The 18,978-nt window shown below is 40.9% G+C and overlaps 1 protein-coding gene across 1 annotated transcript in view; it reads left to right on the top strand.

Moving 5' to 3' along the window:
* The window catches only part of LOC103347453 (uncharacterized), a 56,163-nt gene that overhangs the window by 30,301 nt on the left and 6,884 nt on the right, over window positions 1–18,978 (top strand). The window contains exons 2-3 of the mRNA XM_089309602.1: window positions 16,535–16,661; window positions 16,906–16,998. Coding sequence (XP_089165728.1) covers window positions 16,538–16,661; window positions 16,906–16,998 — 217 coding nt within the window. The 5' untranslated portion in view covers window positions 16,535–16,537. The remainder of the gene's footprint in view (window positions 1–16,534; window positions 16,662–16,905; window positions 16,999–18,978) is intronic.

Raw genomic sequence — 18,978 nt, 5'->3', positions numbered from 1 at the left:
GGCCCATGAGACCATCACTCAAATCCTCAAGAGTTTGTCTATAATTTCATGGCAGTTCTCATTTAGACTAGAAGAGGAGTAAAAGCAGGAGCTCCATGACACCCTAATATTTGTCTCTGGCCTAATTTGTGTCAGAAACCACTAATTAAGTGTGGGTTTTTTTAAAAATATAGCTTTGTTAAAAATATACAGATAACTGGATATGATGGATAGATGAATTTCAGGATGTTTTGGGTAAAGAATTTCTAGGTAGTGCAGTTTTAAATATTCACAAAGATTTTACAAGGCATTCACCCTGTTTTCCAGCCATATTAATGCCCAAATTATTACTATTTTACTGTAAAATATGATCCATTGATGGTCCACAAATTATTTTAACAGGTAAGATCAAGCATCATTTTAAAGGATTAAAAATGATTTATTCAGGATATTATTTTCTTCTTTAAACACTAAAGTTAAAGAGAGTCCTTGGAGGTTTTTTCTAAGTATCTGTAGAAGTATTTGAGGTTTTAGAACCACAATTTAATTATGAGAATTTAAAAAATATTAATATATAATGACAATTTCCAAAAATTCTATCCACGTTTTAATTTCTCCACTTATAGTATGTTTCTTTTCTTTTCTTTCTTTCTTTTTTTTTTTTTTTTTTTTTTTGACAGGCAGAGTTAGACAGTGAGAGAGAGAGAGAAAGAGAGAGGCAGAGAGAAGGGTCTTCCTTTTTCTGTTGGTTCACACCCCAAGTGGCTGCCATGGCCGGCATGCTGTGCTGATCCAAAGCCAGGAGCCAGGTGCTTCTCCTGGTCTCCCATGCAGGTGCAGGGCCCAAGGACCTGGGCCATCCTCCACTGCACTCCCAGGCAACAGCAGAGAGCTGGCCTGGAAGAGGAGCAATTGGGACAGAATTCAGCACCCTGACTGGGACTAGAACCCAGGGTGCTGGCACCACAGGTGGGGGATTAGCCATGTGAGCCATGGTGCTGGCCAACTTATAGTATGTTTCTTTCAAATGTATTTGCCAAGCCAGGAATTAATGAGGAATTGGAATATTATGCAAACACTTCATGTGGTTAGACAAGTTTTATGTATCCTCACTGTATCCTAAGAGGTTGATTTTCCAGCAAATTTCTTCCTAATGGAGGTGTGCACTGTTTTACAGGGAAAGTAGCTTCATCAGCCCATGATGTCAACAGGGAAAGATCATGGAAAGTCTCCTTTGTTTTCCTTCTCAGCATATGCCATTGCAACCACTCCCACCATCTTTAGAGAATTTCTGGTCCTGAAGCTGTCCTCATATTGCTCAAGAATTGTGTGATTGGTTTCTATGTCTGTTAATGTTAGTGTGGAGGTAAAAGGAACTTTGGAGAGCAGGGCAGGTTCCTGTCTCTTGATGGCATAGGTGCAGTTGTAGATTGGAGGCATTATAATCTCTCTTTCAGGTACACCCTATAGACCTTGGCTGGTTCAGGAAGGGATACCAGTGGTAGATCCTCAGTTCCAAAGCCATAGAAGGAATGAATAATGTTGGATTTTCCAGGATTTTTTTTTTTTTGTCAGAAGATGAGGGGCTAGCGCTGTGGCTCAGTGGTTTAGTGCCCTGGGCTGAAGTGCCAGCATCCCATATGGGTGCTGGTTCTAATCCCGGCTGCTTCTCTTCTGATCCAGCTCTCTGCCGTGGCCTGGGAAAACAGTAGAAGATAGCCCAAGTCCTTGGGCCCCTGCACCCATGTGGGAGACCCAGAAAAACTCCTGGCTCCTGGCTTTGGATTGGCACAGCTCAGTTGTAGCCATCTGGGGAGTGAACCAACATATGGAAGACCTCTCTGTCTCTATGCCTTTCTGTAAATCTGCCTGTCAAATAAATAAAAATAAATTTTTTTTTTTTTAAAGAAGATGATGTGTCTGACAGAAGACCAGTGGGTCTCCAGGTATACAGAAAGGGGTTCTAAAATCTCTGTAGACAACTAGTCTCATACAAGATGGCCGTGGGATGGAGATGGGTATTCAGACCATTTGAGCTGAACTGTGTATGAGCTGAATGTAGGTTGCACCTCTGTCACTATTTACTCATCTTTAAGATGAGTATAGCAACAATACTAGTGAAATGTCTTTACTGTGTGCACACTGACTTACACTGTGTTGCAATTGCACTTATGGGGTTTCTGGTGTATCTTCTTTAAATGAAGTTTCTCATTTCCTGCACTGTATAGCGTGCCCAGTGCTACTCATTCAAGGTTACAGAACTTATACAATACATAGTTTCTGGAAACATGGAAGTTTGGGTACTGGGGGACAGTCCCATTTCCTTTGGAAGTGAGAAGTTTTTATGGCATTTGAAGAAGGGAGCTCAATAAATAGGAATCTTTTCTAACAGAATACAACTTAATGCTCTCTGAGATAACACCTTAAGGCTCAGAGCAGAGACAAGAGTCATTAAAAAGTAAAGATCCTAGTTGCATGGTTCAAGCAGTTATGGGTCATACTGACCAGAGTGAACAAGATGTGCTTGATATTACATTACCTCATCCATTAGTTTTCAAAACTTGGTGGTAATAGAAGTTCTGGACCAGCATTCAAAAGAGAGTTGTGAATGGATTAGAAAGACAGTGGTCTTAAGGGTGCAGCCTGGGGTGGAGGGATGACCTCTCCAATCTGAGAGTCACTATTTGCATTGCTTCCTACCATATGCCCATTACATCATTCCACTATCAGCATCTCTAGAAATGGAGGTCTGTAAAATCTAGTCTGTTATATACTTGGTACCTGGGCTATGCTTCTACCCACTGTATTCTTTTTCTCTTTAACTTTTATTTAATCAATATAAATTTCCGAAGTACAGCTTTTGGATTACAATGGCTTCCCCCGCCCCCATAACTTCCCTCCCACCTGCAACCCTCCCATATCTGGCTCCCTCTCCCATTCCATTCACATCAAGATTCAATGTCAATTATCTTTATATACAGAAGATCAATTTAGCATATATTAAGTAAAGATTTCAACAGTTTGCACCCACACAGAAACACAAAGTGTAAAGTACTGTTTGAGTACTAGTTATAGCATTAATTCACATTGAACAACATATTAAGTACAGAAATCCTACATGGGGAATAAGTGCACAGTGACTCCTGTTGTTGATTTAACTATTGACAGTCTTGTTTATGGCCTCAATAATCACCCTAGGCTCTTGTCATGTGTTGCCAAGGCTGTGGAAGCCTTTTGAGTTCACCGACTCTGATCTTATTTAGACAAGGTCATAGTCAAAGTGGAAGTTCTCTCCTCCATTCAGAAAAAGGTAGCTCCTTCTTTGAAGGTCTGTGCTATCCATTGAGATATCACTCACAGGGATCTTTTATTTAGGCTTTTATTTTTTATTTTATTTTATTTTTTCTAGTGTGTCTTGGCTTTCCATACCTGCAATACTCTCATGGGCTCTTCAGCCAGATCCAAATGCCTTAAGGGCTGACTCTGAGGCCAGAGTGCTGTTTAGGACATCTGCCATTCTATGAGTCTGCTGTGTATCCCACTTCCCATGTTGGATCATTCTCTCCTTTTTAATTCTATCAGTTAATATTAGCAGATACTAGTCTTGCTTATGTGATCCCTTTGACTCTTAATCCTATCATTATGATCAATTGTGAACTGAAATTGATCACTTTGACTAGTGACATGGCATTGGTACATGCCACCTTGATGGGATTGAATTGAAATCCCCTGGCATGTTTCTAACTCTACCATTTGGGGCAAGTCTGATTGAGCATGTCCCAAACTGTACATCTCCTCCCTCTCTTATTCCCACTCATATTTAACAAGGACCACTTTTCAGTTAAAGTTAAACACTTAAGAATAATTGTGTGCTAATTAAAGAGTTCAACCAAAGTATTAAGTAGAACAAAAAACTACTAAAAGGGATAAAGTATTAAGTTGTTCATCAATAGTCAGGAAAAGGGGTGATCAAGTCACTGTTTCTCAAAGTGTCCATTTCACTTCAACAGGCTTCCTTTTAGGTGCTTGGTTAGTTGTCACAGATCAGGGAGAACATATGATATTTGTCCCTTTGGGACTGGCTTATTTCACTCAGCATGATGTTTTCCAGATTCCTCCATTTTGTTGCAAATGATCACATTTCATTGTTTTTGACTGCTGTATAGTATTGTATAGAGTACATGTCCCATAATATCTTTATCCAGTCTACTGTTGATGGGCATTTGGGTTGATTCCAGGTCTTAGCTATTGTAAAGTGATCTGCAATAAACATTATGGTGCAGACATCTTTATTATTTGCCAATTTAATTTCCTTTGAGTAAATTCCAAGGAGTGGGATGGCTGGATTGTATGGTAGGGTTATATTCAGGTTTCTGAGGAATCTCCAGACTGATTTCCATAGTGGCTTGACCAGTTTGCATTCCCACCAACAGTGGGTTAGTGTCCGTTTTTCCCCACATTCTCGCCAGCATCTGTTGTTGGTAGATTTCTGTATGTGAGCCATTCTAACCGGGGTGAGGTGAAACCTCAATTGCGCTTTTGATGTGGATTTCCCTGATGGCTAGTGATCTTGAACATCTTTTCATGTGCCTGTTGGCCATTTGGATTTCCTCTTTTGAAAAAATGTTTATTAAGGTCCTTGGCCCATCTCTTGAGTGGGTTGTTTGTTTTCTTTTGGAGATTCTTGATCTCTTTGTAGATTCTGGTTATCAACCTTTTATCAGTTGCATAGTTTGCAAATATTTTTCCCATTCTGTTGGTCACCTCTTCACTTTACTGACTGTTTCTTTTGCAGTACAGAAACTACTCAATTTGATGCAATCCCAAGTGTTAATTTTGGCTTTGATTGCCTGTGCCTCTGGGGTATTTTCCAAGAAGTCTTTGCCAGTGTCAATGTCTTGCAGGGTTTCTGCAATGTTCTCTAATAATTTGCTGGTGTTGGGTTGTAGATTTAGATCTTTAATCCATGTTGAGTGAATTTTTGTGTAAGGTGTAAAGTAGGTGCCTTCCTTCAAGCTTCTGCATGTGGAAATCCAATTTTCCCAGCACCATTTATTGAATAGACTGTCCTTATTCCAGGGATTGGTTTTGGATCCTTGATGAAATATAAGTTGGCTGTAGATGTTTGGATTGATTTCTGGTGTTTCAATTCTGTTCCATTGGTCTATCCATCTGTTTCTGTACCAGGACCATGCTGTTTTGATTACCACTGCCCTGTAGTATGTCCTGAAATCTGGTATTGTGATGCCTCTGGCTTTGTTTGTATTGTACAAGATTGCTTTATCTATTCGAGGTCTCCTGTATCTCCATATGAATTTCAGCATCATTTTATCCATATTTGAGAAGAATGTCTTTGGTATTTTGATTGTTATCACATTGAATCTATAAATTGCTTTTGGGAGAATGGACATTTTGATGCTATTGATTCTTCCAATCCATGAGCATGGAAGATTTTTCCATTTCTTGGTGTCCTCTTCTATTTCTTTCTTTAAGATTTTGTAATTCTCATTGTAGAGATCTTTAACATCCTTTGATTGTTTTTGTAGCTGTTGGGAATGGGATTGATCTTAGAAGTTCTTCCTCAGCCATGGCATTGTCTGTGTATACAAAGGCTGTTGATTTTTGTGCATTGATTTTATACCCTGCTACTTTGCCAAACTCTTCTATGAGTTCCAATAGTCTCTTAGTGGAGTTCTTTGGATCCCCTAGATAAAGAATCATATTGTCTGCAAAGAGGGATAGTTTGAATTCTTCCTTCCCAATTTGTATCCCATTAATTTCTTTTTCTTGCCTGATGGCTCTGGTTAAAACTTCCAGAACTATATTGACTAGCAGTGGTGAGTGTGGGCATCCCTGTCTGGTACAAGATCTCAGTGGAAATGCTTCCAACATTTCCCCATTTAATAGGTTGCTGGCCATGGGTTTTTCATAAATTGCTTTGATTGTATTGAGGAATGTTCCTTTTATACCCAATTTGCTTAGAGTTTTCACCATGAAAGGGTGTTGTATTTTATCAAATGCTTTCTCGGCGTCTATTGAGATAATCATATGGTTTTTCTTCTGCAGTCTGTTAATGTGGTGTATCACATTGATTGTTTTGCTCACATTAAACCATCCCTGCATACCAGGGATAAATCCACTTGGTCTGGGTGGATGATCTTTCTGATGTGTTGTTGCATTCTGTTAGCCAGAATTTTATTGAGGTTTTTTGCATCTATGTTCATCAGGGATATTGGTCTGAATGTTCTTTCAATGCTGCATCTTTTTCCAGCTTAGGAATTAAGGTGATGCTGGCTTCATAGAAAGAATTTGGAAGGATTCCCTCTTCTTTGATTGTTCTGAATAGTTTGAGAAGAATTGGAGTTAGTTCTTCTTTAAACGTCTGGTAGAATTCAGCAGTGAATCCATCTGGTCTTGGGTTTTTCTTTCTTGGGAGGGCCTTTATTTCTATCTCAGTTATTGGTCTGTTTAGGTTTTCTTTTTTTTTTTTTTTTTTTTTTAATTTTTGACAGGAAGAGGTGGACAGTGAGAGAGAGACAGAGAGAGAAAGGTCTTCCTTTGCAGTTGGTTCACCCTCCAATGGCCGCCACTGCAGCCGGCGCACCGCGCTGATCCGATGGCAGGAGCCAGGATCCAGGTGCTCTTCCTGGTCTCCCATGGGGTGCAGGGCCCAAGCACCTGGGCCATCCTCCACTGCACTCCCTGGCCATAGCAGAGAGCTGGCCTGGAAGAGGGGCAACCGGGACAGAATCCGGCGCCCCAACCGGGACTAGAACCCGGTGTGCCGGCGCCGCAAGGTGGAGGATTAGCCTATTGAGCCACGGCGCCGGCTCTCTGTTTAGGTTTTCTATGTCTTCCTGGTTCAATTTAGGTAGGTTGCATATGTCCAGGAATCTATCCATTTCTGATAGGTTTCCCTGTTTGCTGGCATACAAGTCCTTGTAGTAATTTCTGATGACTCTTTTTATTTCTTTGGTGTCTGTTGTTATGTTTCCTTTTTCATCTCTGATTTTATTGAATTTGGTCTTTTCTTTTTTCAGTTAGTTGGGCCAATGGGGTGTCAATTTTATTAATTTTTTCAAAAAAAACCAGCTCTTTGTTTGGCTGATCTTTTGTAACTTTTTTTTTTTAATTCAATCCTGTTGATTTCTTCTCTGATTTTAATTATTTCTCTTCTGCTAGATTTGGGTCTGGTTTTTTGCAGTTTTTCTAGATCCTTAAGATGAATTGAAAGCTCATTTATTTGGTGTTTTTCCAGTTTCTTGATGTAGGCACCTATTGCTATAACCTTTCCTCTTAACACTGCTTTTGCTATATCCCATAAGTTTAGATATGTTGTGTTGTTATCCTCATTTACTTCCAGAAAGTTTTTGATTTCTCTTTTGATTTCTTCTATGACCCAGTGTTCATTCAGGAGTATGTTATTCAGTCTCCATGTGCTTGTGTATGCTCTAGGGATTCCTGAGTTGCTAATTTCCAACTTCATTCCACTATGGTCTGAGAAGCTGCATGGTATGATTCTAATTCTTTTAAATTTGCAGAGACTTGCTTTATGGGCTAGTATGTGGTCAGTCCTAGAGTAGGTTCCATGCACTGCTGAGAAGAATGTAAAGTCTTTAAGTGTAGGATTGAAAGTTCTGTAGATATCTGTTAGATGCATTTGGGCTATAATGTCAATTGAATCTGCTGTTTCCTTGTTGATCTTCTGTCAGGTTGATCTATTTCTGAGAGTGGAGTATTGAAGTCCGCCAGTACTATTGTATTGGAGTCTATGTCTCCCTTTTAAGTCCCTTAACATATCTTTTAAATAAACTGGTGCCCTGTAATAAGGTGCATATCCATTTATAATAGTTATGTTTTCCTGTTGAATTGTTCCCTTAATCATTATATAGTGCCCCTCTTTGTCTCTCTTACTAGTTTTTGTGTTAAAGTTTATTTTGTCTAATATTAATATGCCTACACCTGCTATTTTTTTGGTTTCTGTTGGCATGGAATACATTTTTCCAACCTTTTACTTTCAGTCTGTATGCATCTTTGTTGGAAAGATGTGTTTCTTGTAGGCAGCAAATTGATGGGTTTTTCCCTTAATCCATTCGGCCAGTCTGTGTCTTTTAACTGGAGATTAGGGTCCATTAACATTCAATGTGACTATTAGTAAGTAGTAACTTTGCCCTGCCATTTTCCCAAAGATATTTCTAATATATGCTTTGAACTTCCTGTGATCTTTTACTGGGAGATTTTGTTCCTTTACCTTTTTTCATACCTTTATGGCCATGTTTCTGTGTTTCTGTGTGTAACACATCTTTAAGCATCTTTTGCAGGACTGGACGAGTGGCAACAAATTCTTTCAATGTCTGCTATGAAAGGTCTTTATTTCACCTTCATTCACAAATGAGAGCTTTGCAGGAGATAATATTCTGGGCTGGCAGTTTTTCTCTCTTAGTACCTGGGCTATGTCTCGCCATTCCCTTCTAGCTTGTAGGGTTTCTGATGAGAAGTCAGCTGTGAGTCTAATTGGAGATCCTCTGAGAGTAATCTGACGTTTCTCTCTTGCATATTTTAGAATCTTTTTTTTATGTTTCACTGTAGTGAGTTTGATTACAACATGTCATGTCAAGAATCTCTTTTGGTCATGTTTACTAGGGGTTCTATGGGCTTCCTGTACTAGGATGTTTCTGTCCTTCTCCAAATTCAGGAAGTTTTCTGCTAGTATCTCACTAAAAAGGTCTTTCTCTCTCTCCATGCCTTCGGGAACTCCTAGAACCCAAATGTTGGGTTTTTTAATAGTATCCTGTAGATTCCCAACAATATTTTTTAGATTTCTAATTTCCTCTTCTTTGGTTTCACTGTATGCTTTCCTGTGCTCTGTCTTCTAAGTCTGGTATTCTCTCTTCTGCTTCACTAATTCTGTTTTTAAGGCTCTCAAATGCATTTGTCATTTGATCTATTGAATTCTTCATTTCATTTTGATTTCTCTTCACTATCACAATTTCATGTTCTACTAATTGCTTCATGTAATTTTGATTTTTCCTTAAGATTTCATTTTCATGAGAGAGATTTTCTACCCTGTCCAGTAAGGATTTCTGTAGTTCAAGAATTTGTTTTTGAGAACTTCTACGTGTTCTTATCATATATTTTTTGAGATCCGCTTCTTACATTTCTTCTATCTCATCACCTTTATAATCTTGGCTTGGGGTGTCTTGTTCATTTGGAGGCATCATAATGTCTTCCTTGTTCTTGTTTCCTCAGTTTCTGCATTTGTTGCTTGGCATTATGAAGATATTCTTTGGTTTTATTTTTCTTCTTTCTTTTTTTTTTTCTTTTGTTTTGCTGTTGTGGTTTTTCTTGTATACTATGACTCGATTAAGTGGACTGTCTGCTTTTGATGGATCCTTAGAGGCTTGTGATGGGTGTGGCCAGATAGCTCTGTTTGATTCTTCAGGGTTAAGGGTGACACACCCAGGTTAGACATATTAAACTTTTTCTCTCTCTCTCTGTTTTTTTTTTTTTTTTTATTAAGAAGGGAAGTAATTCCACACAGCTGAGTGGAATTGAAGGCAGTCAATGTCTGAGCTCTGGCCCCTGTGGGTATAATATTTGTCTGCTCTGTCCCAAGGACCACACAAAGGATCTGTGCAGTCCTCAGTGTAAGCTCAGATTCCCCTGCAGTCTTCCACCAGGTTGCCAAGGTTACCAAGTTTGTGGCATCTCCCAAGAGTACTCACATCTCAGGCACTCCATGAGTTCTCTCACACACCCTCAGTTTTTTTTTTTTTCCACAGTCACAGTTCATAAGCTCCCACACATCACTAGGTCCTAACCTCCTTTTATTTCTCCCACCAGAGTCAGGTTTTTCTGCTTGGCTGAGGGCGGACACAGCCCTGAGGTGGCACAGCTTTTACTTATGTCCAAAATGGTGCCTGCTCTTTGTCTTGCTCACCTTTGTAAGGTGAGTGGAGAGAGAGAATCATGTCCATACTGGTCCCTTTTATTTTTATTTTTATTTTTATTTTTATTTTTATTTTTATTTTTATTTTTATTTTTATTTTATTTTATTTCTCTCTTTTAGTTAGCCTGGTGGACTTTCCCCCACAGGGCTTCAAGCCTCATTCCCTCTAGGCCCTTCCTGCGACTTCCCTGCCAGTGTCTTGGGCTACTGAGGTTTTGCCTCACCTCCCTTTCCAGCGCTGGTGTGTAGACTTGGCAGCTGGAGTCCCAAGCCATGGGCACCTGTGCCCTCCACGTAGGTCCACCATGTCCCACTAGTTCTGGAAGAGTTTCTTCTGCATTTTTTTCCCCCTAATTCTTCCCTGAAACTACAGTATCTCCACTTTTATTAAACTATCTTTTCCTGGACTATCAGTGTGCTCCCTCCCTATTCCACCATCTTGGAGGACTCCTGCCCCCTGTATTCTAATAGTCCTCCCTGGTAGGTCAAGGAAGTTTTGCCAGGACCTCTGTAAAAAAGATGAAATAAATTGTATTTCAGGAGAAAAGTGCTTTGTGTAGTGTCACATGATTTGTAAATACCCAGCACCTTAACTTCTGCCTAATGTTCTCTATCTTGCCACACTTAATTAAAAAACATTTATTTTTCAGATCCATTTCAGAAATTGTCACCAGTTCAAATAGTACTGCTTTAGAAAACTTTCATGAGCATGTCTTCCCTTTTGCAACTAATGCTATGTTTGGAGTGTATGACTTCAAAAAGCATATCATGAGGCTGGTGCTGTGGCATAGCAGGTTAATGCCCTGGCCTGAAGTGCCCACATCTCATATTGGCACGGGTTCAAGACTCGGTTGCTCCACTTCTGATCCAGCTCTCTGCTATGGCCTGGGAAAGCAGTAGAAGGTGGCTCAAGTCCTTGGGTCCCTGCAAACATGTGGGAGACCTGGAAGAAGCTCCTGGGTCCTGGCTTTGGTTGGTGCAGCTCTGGCCATTGCAGCCATTTGCAGAGTGAGCCATCAGATGGAAGATATCTCTCTCTCTCTCTCTCTCTCTCTGCATAAATTTGACTTTCACATAAATAAATACATCTTAAAAAAAAAAAACAAAAAGCTTATCATAAAAATTTTCCCCCTTTCAGTAATTTCTTCTTGAACAATATGCAGTATACATGCATCTACAGAAAATTACTGTGAACCTTTATCCTGCCTTCTGAGATAGTAAAATTATATTAAATTAGATTTCATATGATAATAAGCTTCTTAAAATATAAACCAAAAGAACACAATGAGCATATATAAGCTGAAATGTGAAGAGCAACCTTATAGTCTCCAGATAATTTATTTTTATGAATCCCAGGACTTTTTTGTTGTTGTTGTATCAGCAGCTTTTCTAAGGTCTAATTGATAGGCAAAGATTGTTTTTATAGGAGCTTTTATTCAAGTTTTTTTAAAAAATTATTTGAAAGTATTGTATATAGAGGAGAGACCCAGAGAGATCTTCCTTCTGCTTGCTCACATCACAAATGCCCGCATTGAGCAGGGCCAGGAAAGAATGAGGCCAGGAACCAAGATCTTCATCTGGATCTCCCACATTGGTAGCATTTGCCCAAGTATTTGGATCATCTTCCACTGCTTTTCTCAGGCCATCAGCAGGAAGCTAGATCAAAAGCAGAACAGCCAGAACATGAACCAGTGCTCATATGGGGTGCTTGTATTGCAGACAGCATGTTTACTTGCTATGTGACAATGCTGGCCCTGTTTTATGGGAACTTCCAAATGAAATTTTTAAGTTGTATGCATTGTAGTTTGCATGTAATTCAACTTTCTGCCATACTTACTGATATATATCAGCATTTGATGCAGGACAAATCAGAAAACACAATGGCTTAACAAATAGCCATTTGATTTGCAGTTCTGACTGTGTTATGGGCTGTACTCAGCTGGGCAGTTCCTATGATCAGTCCAGGAGCAGAAATGAGAGTTTAGCCATTTGGGGAACTGATTGAGGCTTCACTTAAGTGTCTGGGGTTTGTGGTGAAACTTAGCTACATATTATCTCTGTTTTTCTTTTTTTGATAGAGTTAGTGAGAGAGAGAGAGACAGAGAGAAATGTCTTCCTTCCATTGGTTCACCCCCCCAATGGTCAGCATGCTGTGCTGTCCAAAGCTAGGAGACAGGCACTTCCTCCTGGTCTCCCATGTGGGTGCAGAGCCCAAGAACTTGGGCCATCCTCCACTGCCTTCCCAGGCCACAGCCGAGAGCTGGACTGGAATAGGAGCAACTGGGTCAGAACCGGCACCCCAACTGGGACTGTCACCTGGAATACCAGTGCCGCAGGTGGAGGATTAACCTAGTGAGCCATGGCGCCAGCCTACATACTATCTCTTCAACAGGCAGGCCCCAGGGTTGTTCAGAAGATAACTGTCAGAAAAAGAAAATCTGAGAAGGCAAATACTTCACAAATTGTCTATTTCTGGGGCTGGTTCTATGACACAGCAGGTAAAGACACCACCTGCAGTGCCAGCATCTCATATGGGTGTCAGTTCATGACTTGGCTGCTCCACCTCTGATCCAGCTCTTTGCTACAGCCTGGGAAAACAGTAGAAGATGGCCCAAGTCCTTTGGCCCCTGCTCCCTTGTGGGAGACCTGAAAGAAGCTCCTGGTTCATATCTTTGGATCTACACAGCTCCAGCCATTGCAGCCATCTGGGGAGTGAACCTGCAGTTCTAAGACCTCTCTCTCTCTCTCTCTCTCTCTCTCTCTCTCTCTCTCTCTCTTTTCTCTGCCTCTCCTTCTCTCTTTGTGCAACTCTTTCATATAAATAAATATTTTTAACAAATTGTCTATTTCTATCACATTTACTGGTATCTCATGGGGTAAATCAAGTGAAATGGTGAAATTCAGGGTCTTTTTTAAAAAGATTTATTTATTTATTTGAAAGAGTTACACACAGAGAGAGGAAGAGGCAGAGAGAGATACAGAGCTCTTCCATCTGCTGGTTCACTCCCCAGTTGGCTCAATGGCCAGAGTTGTGCCAATCTGAAGCCAGGATCCAGGAGCTTCTTCTGGGTCTTACACATGGGTACAGGGGCCCAAGGACTTGGGCCATCTTCCACTGCTTTCCCAGGCCATAGCAGAAAGCTGGATCAGAAGTGGGGCAGCTGCGAATCAAACCAGGGCTATATGGGATGCCAGTCTGCAGGTGGCAGTTTTACCCGCTAGGCCACAGTGCCAGCCCCAATCCAGGGTTTTGTGAAGGGATGAATACAGGGAAAGGTGCTACTTGGAATCATTACTGGTAAAGTGCACTGCATTAAATATACATTATGTGTATTTGTTAACTTTCTTTAGTATAAACTTTAATAACAACATAATGTTTATCTCTGATAACCTTATTCATTTGAACACTCAACTTTTCTTTTTACTTTCACATTATTATTTTACAAAATTTGTAGATAATGCTTTCGTTAAACCAATGATAACTTCTGTTTAATCTCTGCCACTTAATATAGGTGGGTGCATTTTCCTATGTATTTTTATTTTTACAGGTTTATTCCTCCACAGTGAAGCTGATGTTTTCTTGGTTAATGTATCTATTATTATTTATTCATTATATTATATCCTTTTTTCCCACTGTTCAGTGCAGAAGGAAACCAGAGTTTTTTTTTTTTTTTTTTTTTTAAGATTTCATTTATTTATTGAAAGAGTTGCAGAGAGAGAAAGTCTTCTATCTGCTGGCTCACCCTCCAAATTACTGCAAAGGCCAGAGCTCAGCCAATCCAAAGCCAAGACACAAGAGCTTCTGGGTCTCCCATGCAGGTGCAGTGGCCCAAGGACTTGGACCATGTTCCACTGCTTTCTCAGGACATAGCAGAAAGCTAGATTGTATGTTGAGCAGGCAGGACTCGAACCAGAACCCATATGGAATGCTGGCACTGAAGGCAGCAGCTTTACCCATTATGCCACAGTGTTGGCCTCCTGAGTTTTCTTTGAACTCCTGCCATTCACCTTCTCTCCGAGGTATGATTCTGGGTCCTCCACATGTTTCTAAGAGGAAAGAAAATTAATATATCACCTGTAAGTGTTTTTTTTTTTAAATTATTCCCCAGCTTGTCAGTACTCATTTTAGGTGTTTAATGCTAGTTTATTTATTTATTTTTTTAGATTTTTTATTGATTTGAATGTCAGAGTTACAGAGAGGCAGAGGGGGAGAGGGAGGGAGGGTCTTCCATCTGCTGGTTCACTCCCCAGTTTTCCACAATGGCCGGAGTTGCACTGGTCCAAAGCTAGAAGTGAAGAGCTTCTTCTGGGTCTCCCACATGGGTTCAGGGGCCCAAGGACTTAGGCCATCTTCTACTGAATTCCCAGGCCATAGCAGAGAGCTGGATTGGAAGTGAAGCCACTGGGACTTGAACTGGCACCAATATGGGATGCCAGCACTGAAGGCAGTGGCTTTACCTGCTAGCCACAGTGCCAGTCCCAGTATACTAGTTAATTAAAATGGAAAATATGGGGTCAGCTCTGTGGCTCAGTGGGTTAATGCCCTGGTCTAAAGCATCGACTTCCCATATGGGCACTGGTTTGAGACCCGGCTGCTCCACTTCTGTTCCAGCTCTCTACTATGGCCTGGGAAAGCAGTGGAAGATGGCCCAGGTCCTTGGGCCCCTGAACCCATGTGGGAGACCCAGAAGAAGCTCCTGGTTCCTGGCTTCAGATTGGAGCAGTTCCAGCCATTGCAGCCAATTGGGGACTGAACCAGCAGATGGAAGACCTCTCTCTCTGCCTCTCCTCTCTCTGTGTAACTCTGACTTTCAAATAAATCAATAAATCTTTAAAAAATTTTAAAGTAGAAAAATAAACATAAAATTTATTATCACAGAATATACAGAAATGAATTATGAATTTGGCATGATTATGAAACATTACTGTCATCTATAATAATGCAGTTTGGTCTCTTGTTTTCTGTTGCTATAGCAAAATATATATTTGTTACATGAATTGAGTTGAAATTAAGCACAATATGCTACATTTTTGGGGTCATGTCTGAAACATTCTACACATAGATGATGTACTGAACAGTGTTTTAGTGCTACCTATGAAGTAAACACTTAGCATTCTGCAAGAGGAAGAGTTACCTAGTGCTAGAACACAAATCAGTTAAGTTTGCTTTCAAATTGTTAGAGTAATGGAGTTCTTAATACCTTTGAAAAGCTGAATTGGATTCTGGAATAGGATAAGGAATGTGTGGAGAAAAGAATCTGCTGGAGGCTCATTTATTTTTTTTAAGATTATTTATTTGAAAGGTGGACTTGCAGAGATTGGGAGAGACAGGGAGACAAAAGGATATATCTTCTATCTAGTGTTCATTCCCCAAATGCCCACAATGGCTGGGACTGGGCCAGGCCAAAGCCAGGAGCCTGGGACTCCATGGGTCTCCCACATTGGTGGAAGGGTCCAAATACTCAGGCCATTTTCATTGCTCTTTCAATCAGATTAGCAGGGAACTAGATTGGAAGTGGAGCAGCAAGGAGTCAAGTCCTCTGTTTACATGGGATGCCAGCATTGATGGTGGAGGCTTAGCCTGCTGGATCACAATTCTGGTGACTATTGCAAGTTCTGAAACAAATCTCTAAGCATTTTTCTCAGTGAGTCACAAATGCAGTTTGTACTGTAGACATTTCCAGGTTCTCTTTTTGGGCAAATAATTCCATTGCTTTCATTTAATTATGTATAATGTTATTTCAAATGTTTATCATTTGAATGTTTTGGGCAAGTATTTCCATTGCTTTCACTTTAATTAGGTATAATGTTATTTCAATTGTTTATCAGTAGAATAATCATAGACAAGGGCAAAAACTAATTTGTATTCTTTGTCTTACCTGTATTTTCTCTCTTACTTAAAAATATTTATTAGCTTGATAGAGAAAAAAGTTGATGGACTGAGAGATAGAGAGCTTTGACACATTAATTCACTTCCTAGATAACCATACCAAACAGGTGGGGCAGGACTGAAGCCAGGATTGAGGAATGGAATCTAGGCCTCCTTCATTGGTGACATCACCATTGCTTCCCCAGGTTTGCATTATCTGGGAGCTAGAAACTACAGCTGGCATTGGAAGTCATGGACACTCTGAGGTGGCATCATAAACAACACTAAGCTAAATGTCTGCCCTGTCTTTTAATATATTTTTTCTCTGACATATTGGAAATGATATGCATGGTGTTTTCCTGGAAATTGTTTTCTGTTCATTCCCATCATAGTTTCACTGATGGTTTCTTGCCTTTTTTTCTCGATGCTTCTACATACTTCTCCTTAACATTGCCCAGTCAAGAGTCAGTATTGCCCCTCTTCTAGCCTGCTGTGCAATTCCCCTTGAATGATGTGGCATTTGTGATTTGAACCTCCTGTTTCCCTCTAGGTTGGGCATTTCTCACAGCCTGTAGATCATGGGTTTGACTCTGTTGAATGCTCTGTGTGGCTTTCTAAACACTCAACAAGTCTAATGTGAAACCATATCCTTCCTTTTTTCCTTCATATCCATACACAACTGTCAGTGTTTATTTTGTGATAGAGTTAACATGTTGACTGGAAGTGTATTATTATAGGTGATGACAGCATTTGAAGACCTGGCTGTGTACTTTACGTGGGAGGAATGGCAGAACATGAACAATGCTCAGAAGATCCTGTACAGAGATGTTATGCTGGAGACCTACAGCAACCTGTTCTCCTTGGGTGAGTGACACCCATCACATGCCCAGTGATAACATTTTCTTGCTATTTGATTAATAAGGGAACACTTTATAATGTTTAATATTGGGCAGGATTAGAATTTGAGTCCATGAATAATCTGAATATCTACCATCTAACAAAAGATTCAAATTGGAACATTTGTTGCATAGCTCCTGAACCAAGCTGTAGTCCTTTAAATAACCCAAGATAGTGATTTCACAAAGTCTTACTTTGTTTCTGTTAATAGGGCACTGCATTACCAAACCTGACTTGATCTTCAAGTTGGAGCAAGGAGAAGAGCCATGGATGGTGGATGAATGCTTGAATCAGAGCCTTTCAGGTCAGTCTGCACATAAGAGACAGAGAGGCCAAGGCAGAGTGTGTAGATGTTGACTGGTGTTCTTTCCATGAATTTTTCTCAAGCCTTACTCCTGATGACAGCTGGTTTTGTGCCTCAGACACAGGCATTTAGAGATACCAGTATCTTTCTAACTTTTGTTCTTAGTGAAGATGTCCTTTGATTAAAAAAAAAAAAAATCCAGTCATTTTCTGATGTTACTAAGGCTTTTATCTAGGTTTGATACATTCCCCCGATTCTAACTTGTCCTTCTCTACACTCATACCTTTTCCTTCATGCACTTATTAGTTCCTTCAGTACTTGTTAATTAGGCAACATACAGAAACTTATTTTATTTTAACATTAATTTTTTTTTTGACAGGCAGAGTGGACAGTGAGAGAGAGAGAGACAGAGAGAAAGGTCTTCCTTTTGCCGTTGGTTCACCCTCCAGTGGCCACCGTGGCTGGTGTGCTGTGGCTGGCACACTGTGCTGATCCAAAGCCAGGAGCCAGGTGCTTCTCCTGGTCTCCCATGCGAGTGCAGGGCCCAAGGACCTGGGCCATCCTCCACTGCACTCCTGGGCCACAGCAGAGAGCTGGCCTGGAAGAGGGGTAACCGGGACAAAATCTGACACCCCGACCAGGAGTAGAACCTGGTGTGCCGGTGCCGCAGGCAGAGGATTAGCCTATTGAGCTGCCACACCAGCCTGTTTCTGTTTTTTTTTTAAAGATTTATTTATTTATTTATTTGAAAGTCAGAGAGAGAGAAGAAGGAGAAGCAGAGAAAGAGAGGTCTTCCATCCACTGGTTCACTTCCCAATTGGCTGTCGTGGCTGGAGCTGTACTGATCTGAAGCTAGGAGCCAGGAGCTTCTCCCAGGTCTCCCATATGGGTACAGGGGTCCAAGGACTTGGGCCATCTTCTACTGCTTTCCCAGGCCATAGCAGAGTGCTGGATCAGAAGTGGAGCAGCTAGGACTTGAACTGGTGGCCATAAGTGATGTTGGCACTGCAGGTGGTGGCTTTACCTGCTATGCCACAACGCTGGCCCTCAGAAATTTATTTCTAACACATTGCTCAGATTGAGTTCCCACTCATGATTTTGCCCAGGCATAGAACTTACTCAGGACTGAATCAATAAATGTGAACTCTCTCTTTCTTAGTCTCTTTCTTTTTTTTCCTCTGTGCTTCTAAAATAAATAGAAAATTATAGTCTGTTGGAAACATTTGAGGAGTGAGCCTACAGTTGGCAAACCTCTGTTTCAGTCTGTCTTTATCTCTCATTCTGTCTCTCTGACTCTCAAGTAAGTAAATAAGTAAATGCTAAAAGATGGTCATGTGGCTGGTGCTGTGGCACAGTGAATTAACACCCTAGCCTGAAGCACCAGCATCCCATAAGGACACCAGTTCAGGACCCAGTTGCTCCACTTCCGATCTAGCTCTCAGCTATGGCCTGGGAAAGCAGTAAAAGTCCTTGGACCCCTGCACCCAAGGGAGACCCAGAAGCAGCTCCTGGCTCCTGGCTTCAGATCAGCACAGTTCTGGCCATTGTGGCCAATTGGGGAGTGAACCATTGGATCAAGACCTTACTCTCTTTGCCTCTCCTCTCTCTGTGTAACTCTGACTTTCAAATAAATAAATAAATCTTTAAAAATAAAAGATGGTCATGAGTAAGCCTCTGTGCTGTGACATCAGAAATTATGAAGCTAGGAATGACACTGTGGTGCAGTGTGTTAAAGCTCCAGCCTGCAACACTAGCATTGCATATGGGTGCCAGTTCAAGTCCCAGCTGGTCCTCTTCTAATCCAGCTCTCTGCTAATGCACCTGCAGAAGGAGCAGAGGTTGGCCCAAGTCTTTGGCCCCCTGTACCCATGTGGGAGATAAGAAAGACACTCCTGGCTCCTAACTTCATTTTGGCCCAGCACTGGTTGTTGTGCCCATATGGGGAGTGAACCAGCAGATGGAAGACTTCTCTCTGTCTCT

Source organism: Oryctolagus cuniculus, chromosome 12 (genome assembly GCF_051225735.1).
Source record: "Oryctolagus cuniculus isolate XC-2025 breed Fujian yellow rabbit chromosome 12, ASM5122573v1, whole genome shotgun sequence".
Taxonomy (NCBI): Eukaryota; Metazoa; Chordata; class Mammalia; order Lagomorpha; family Leporidae; genus Oryctolagus; species Oryctolagus cuniculus.
This window is presented reverse-complemented; position numbering and strand designations above follow the sequence as displayed.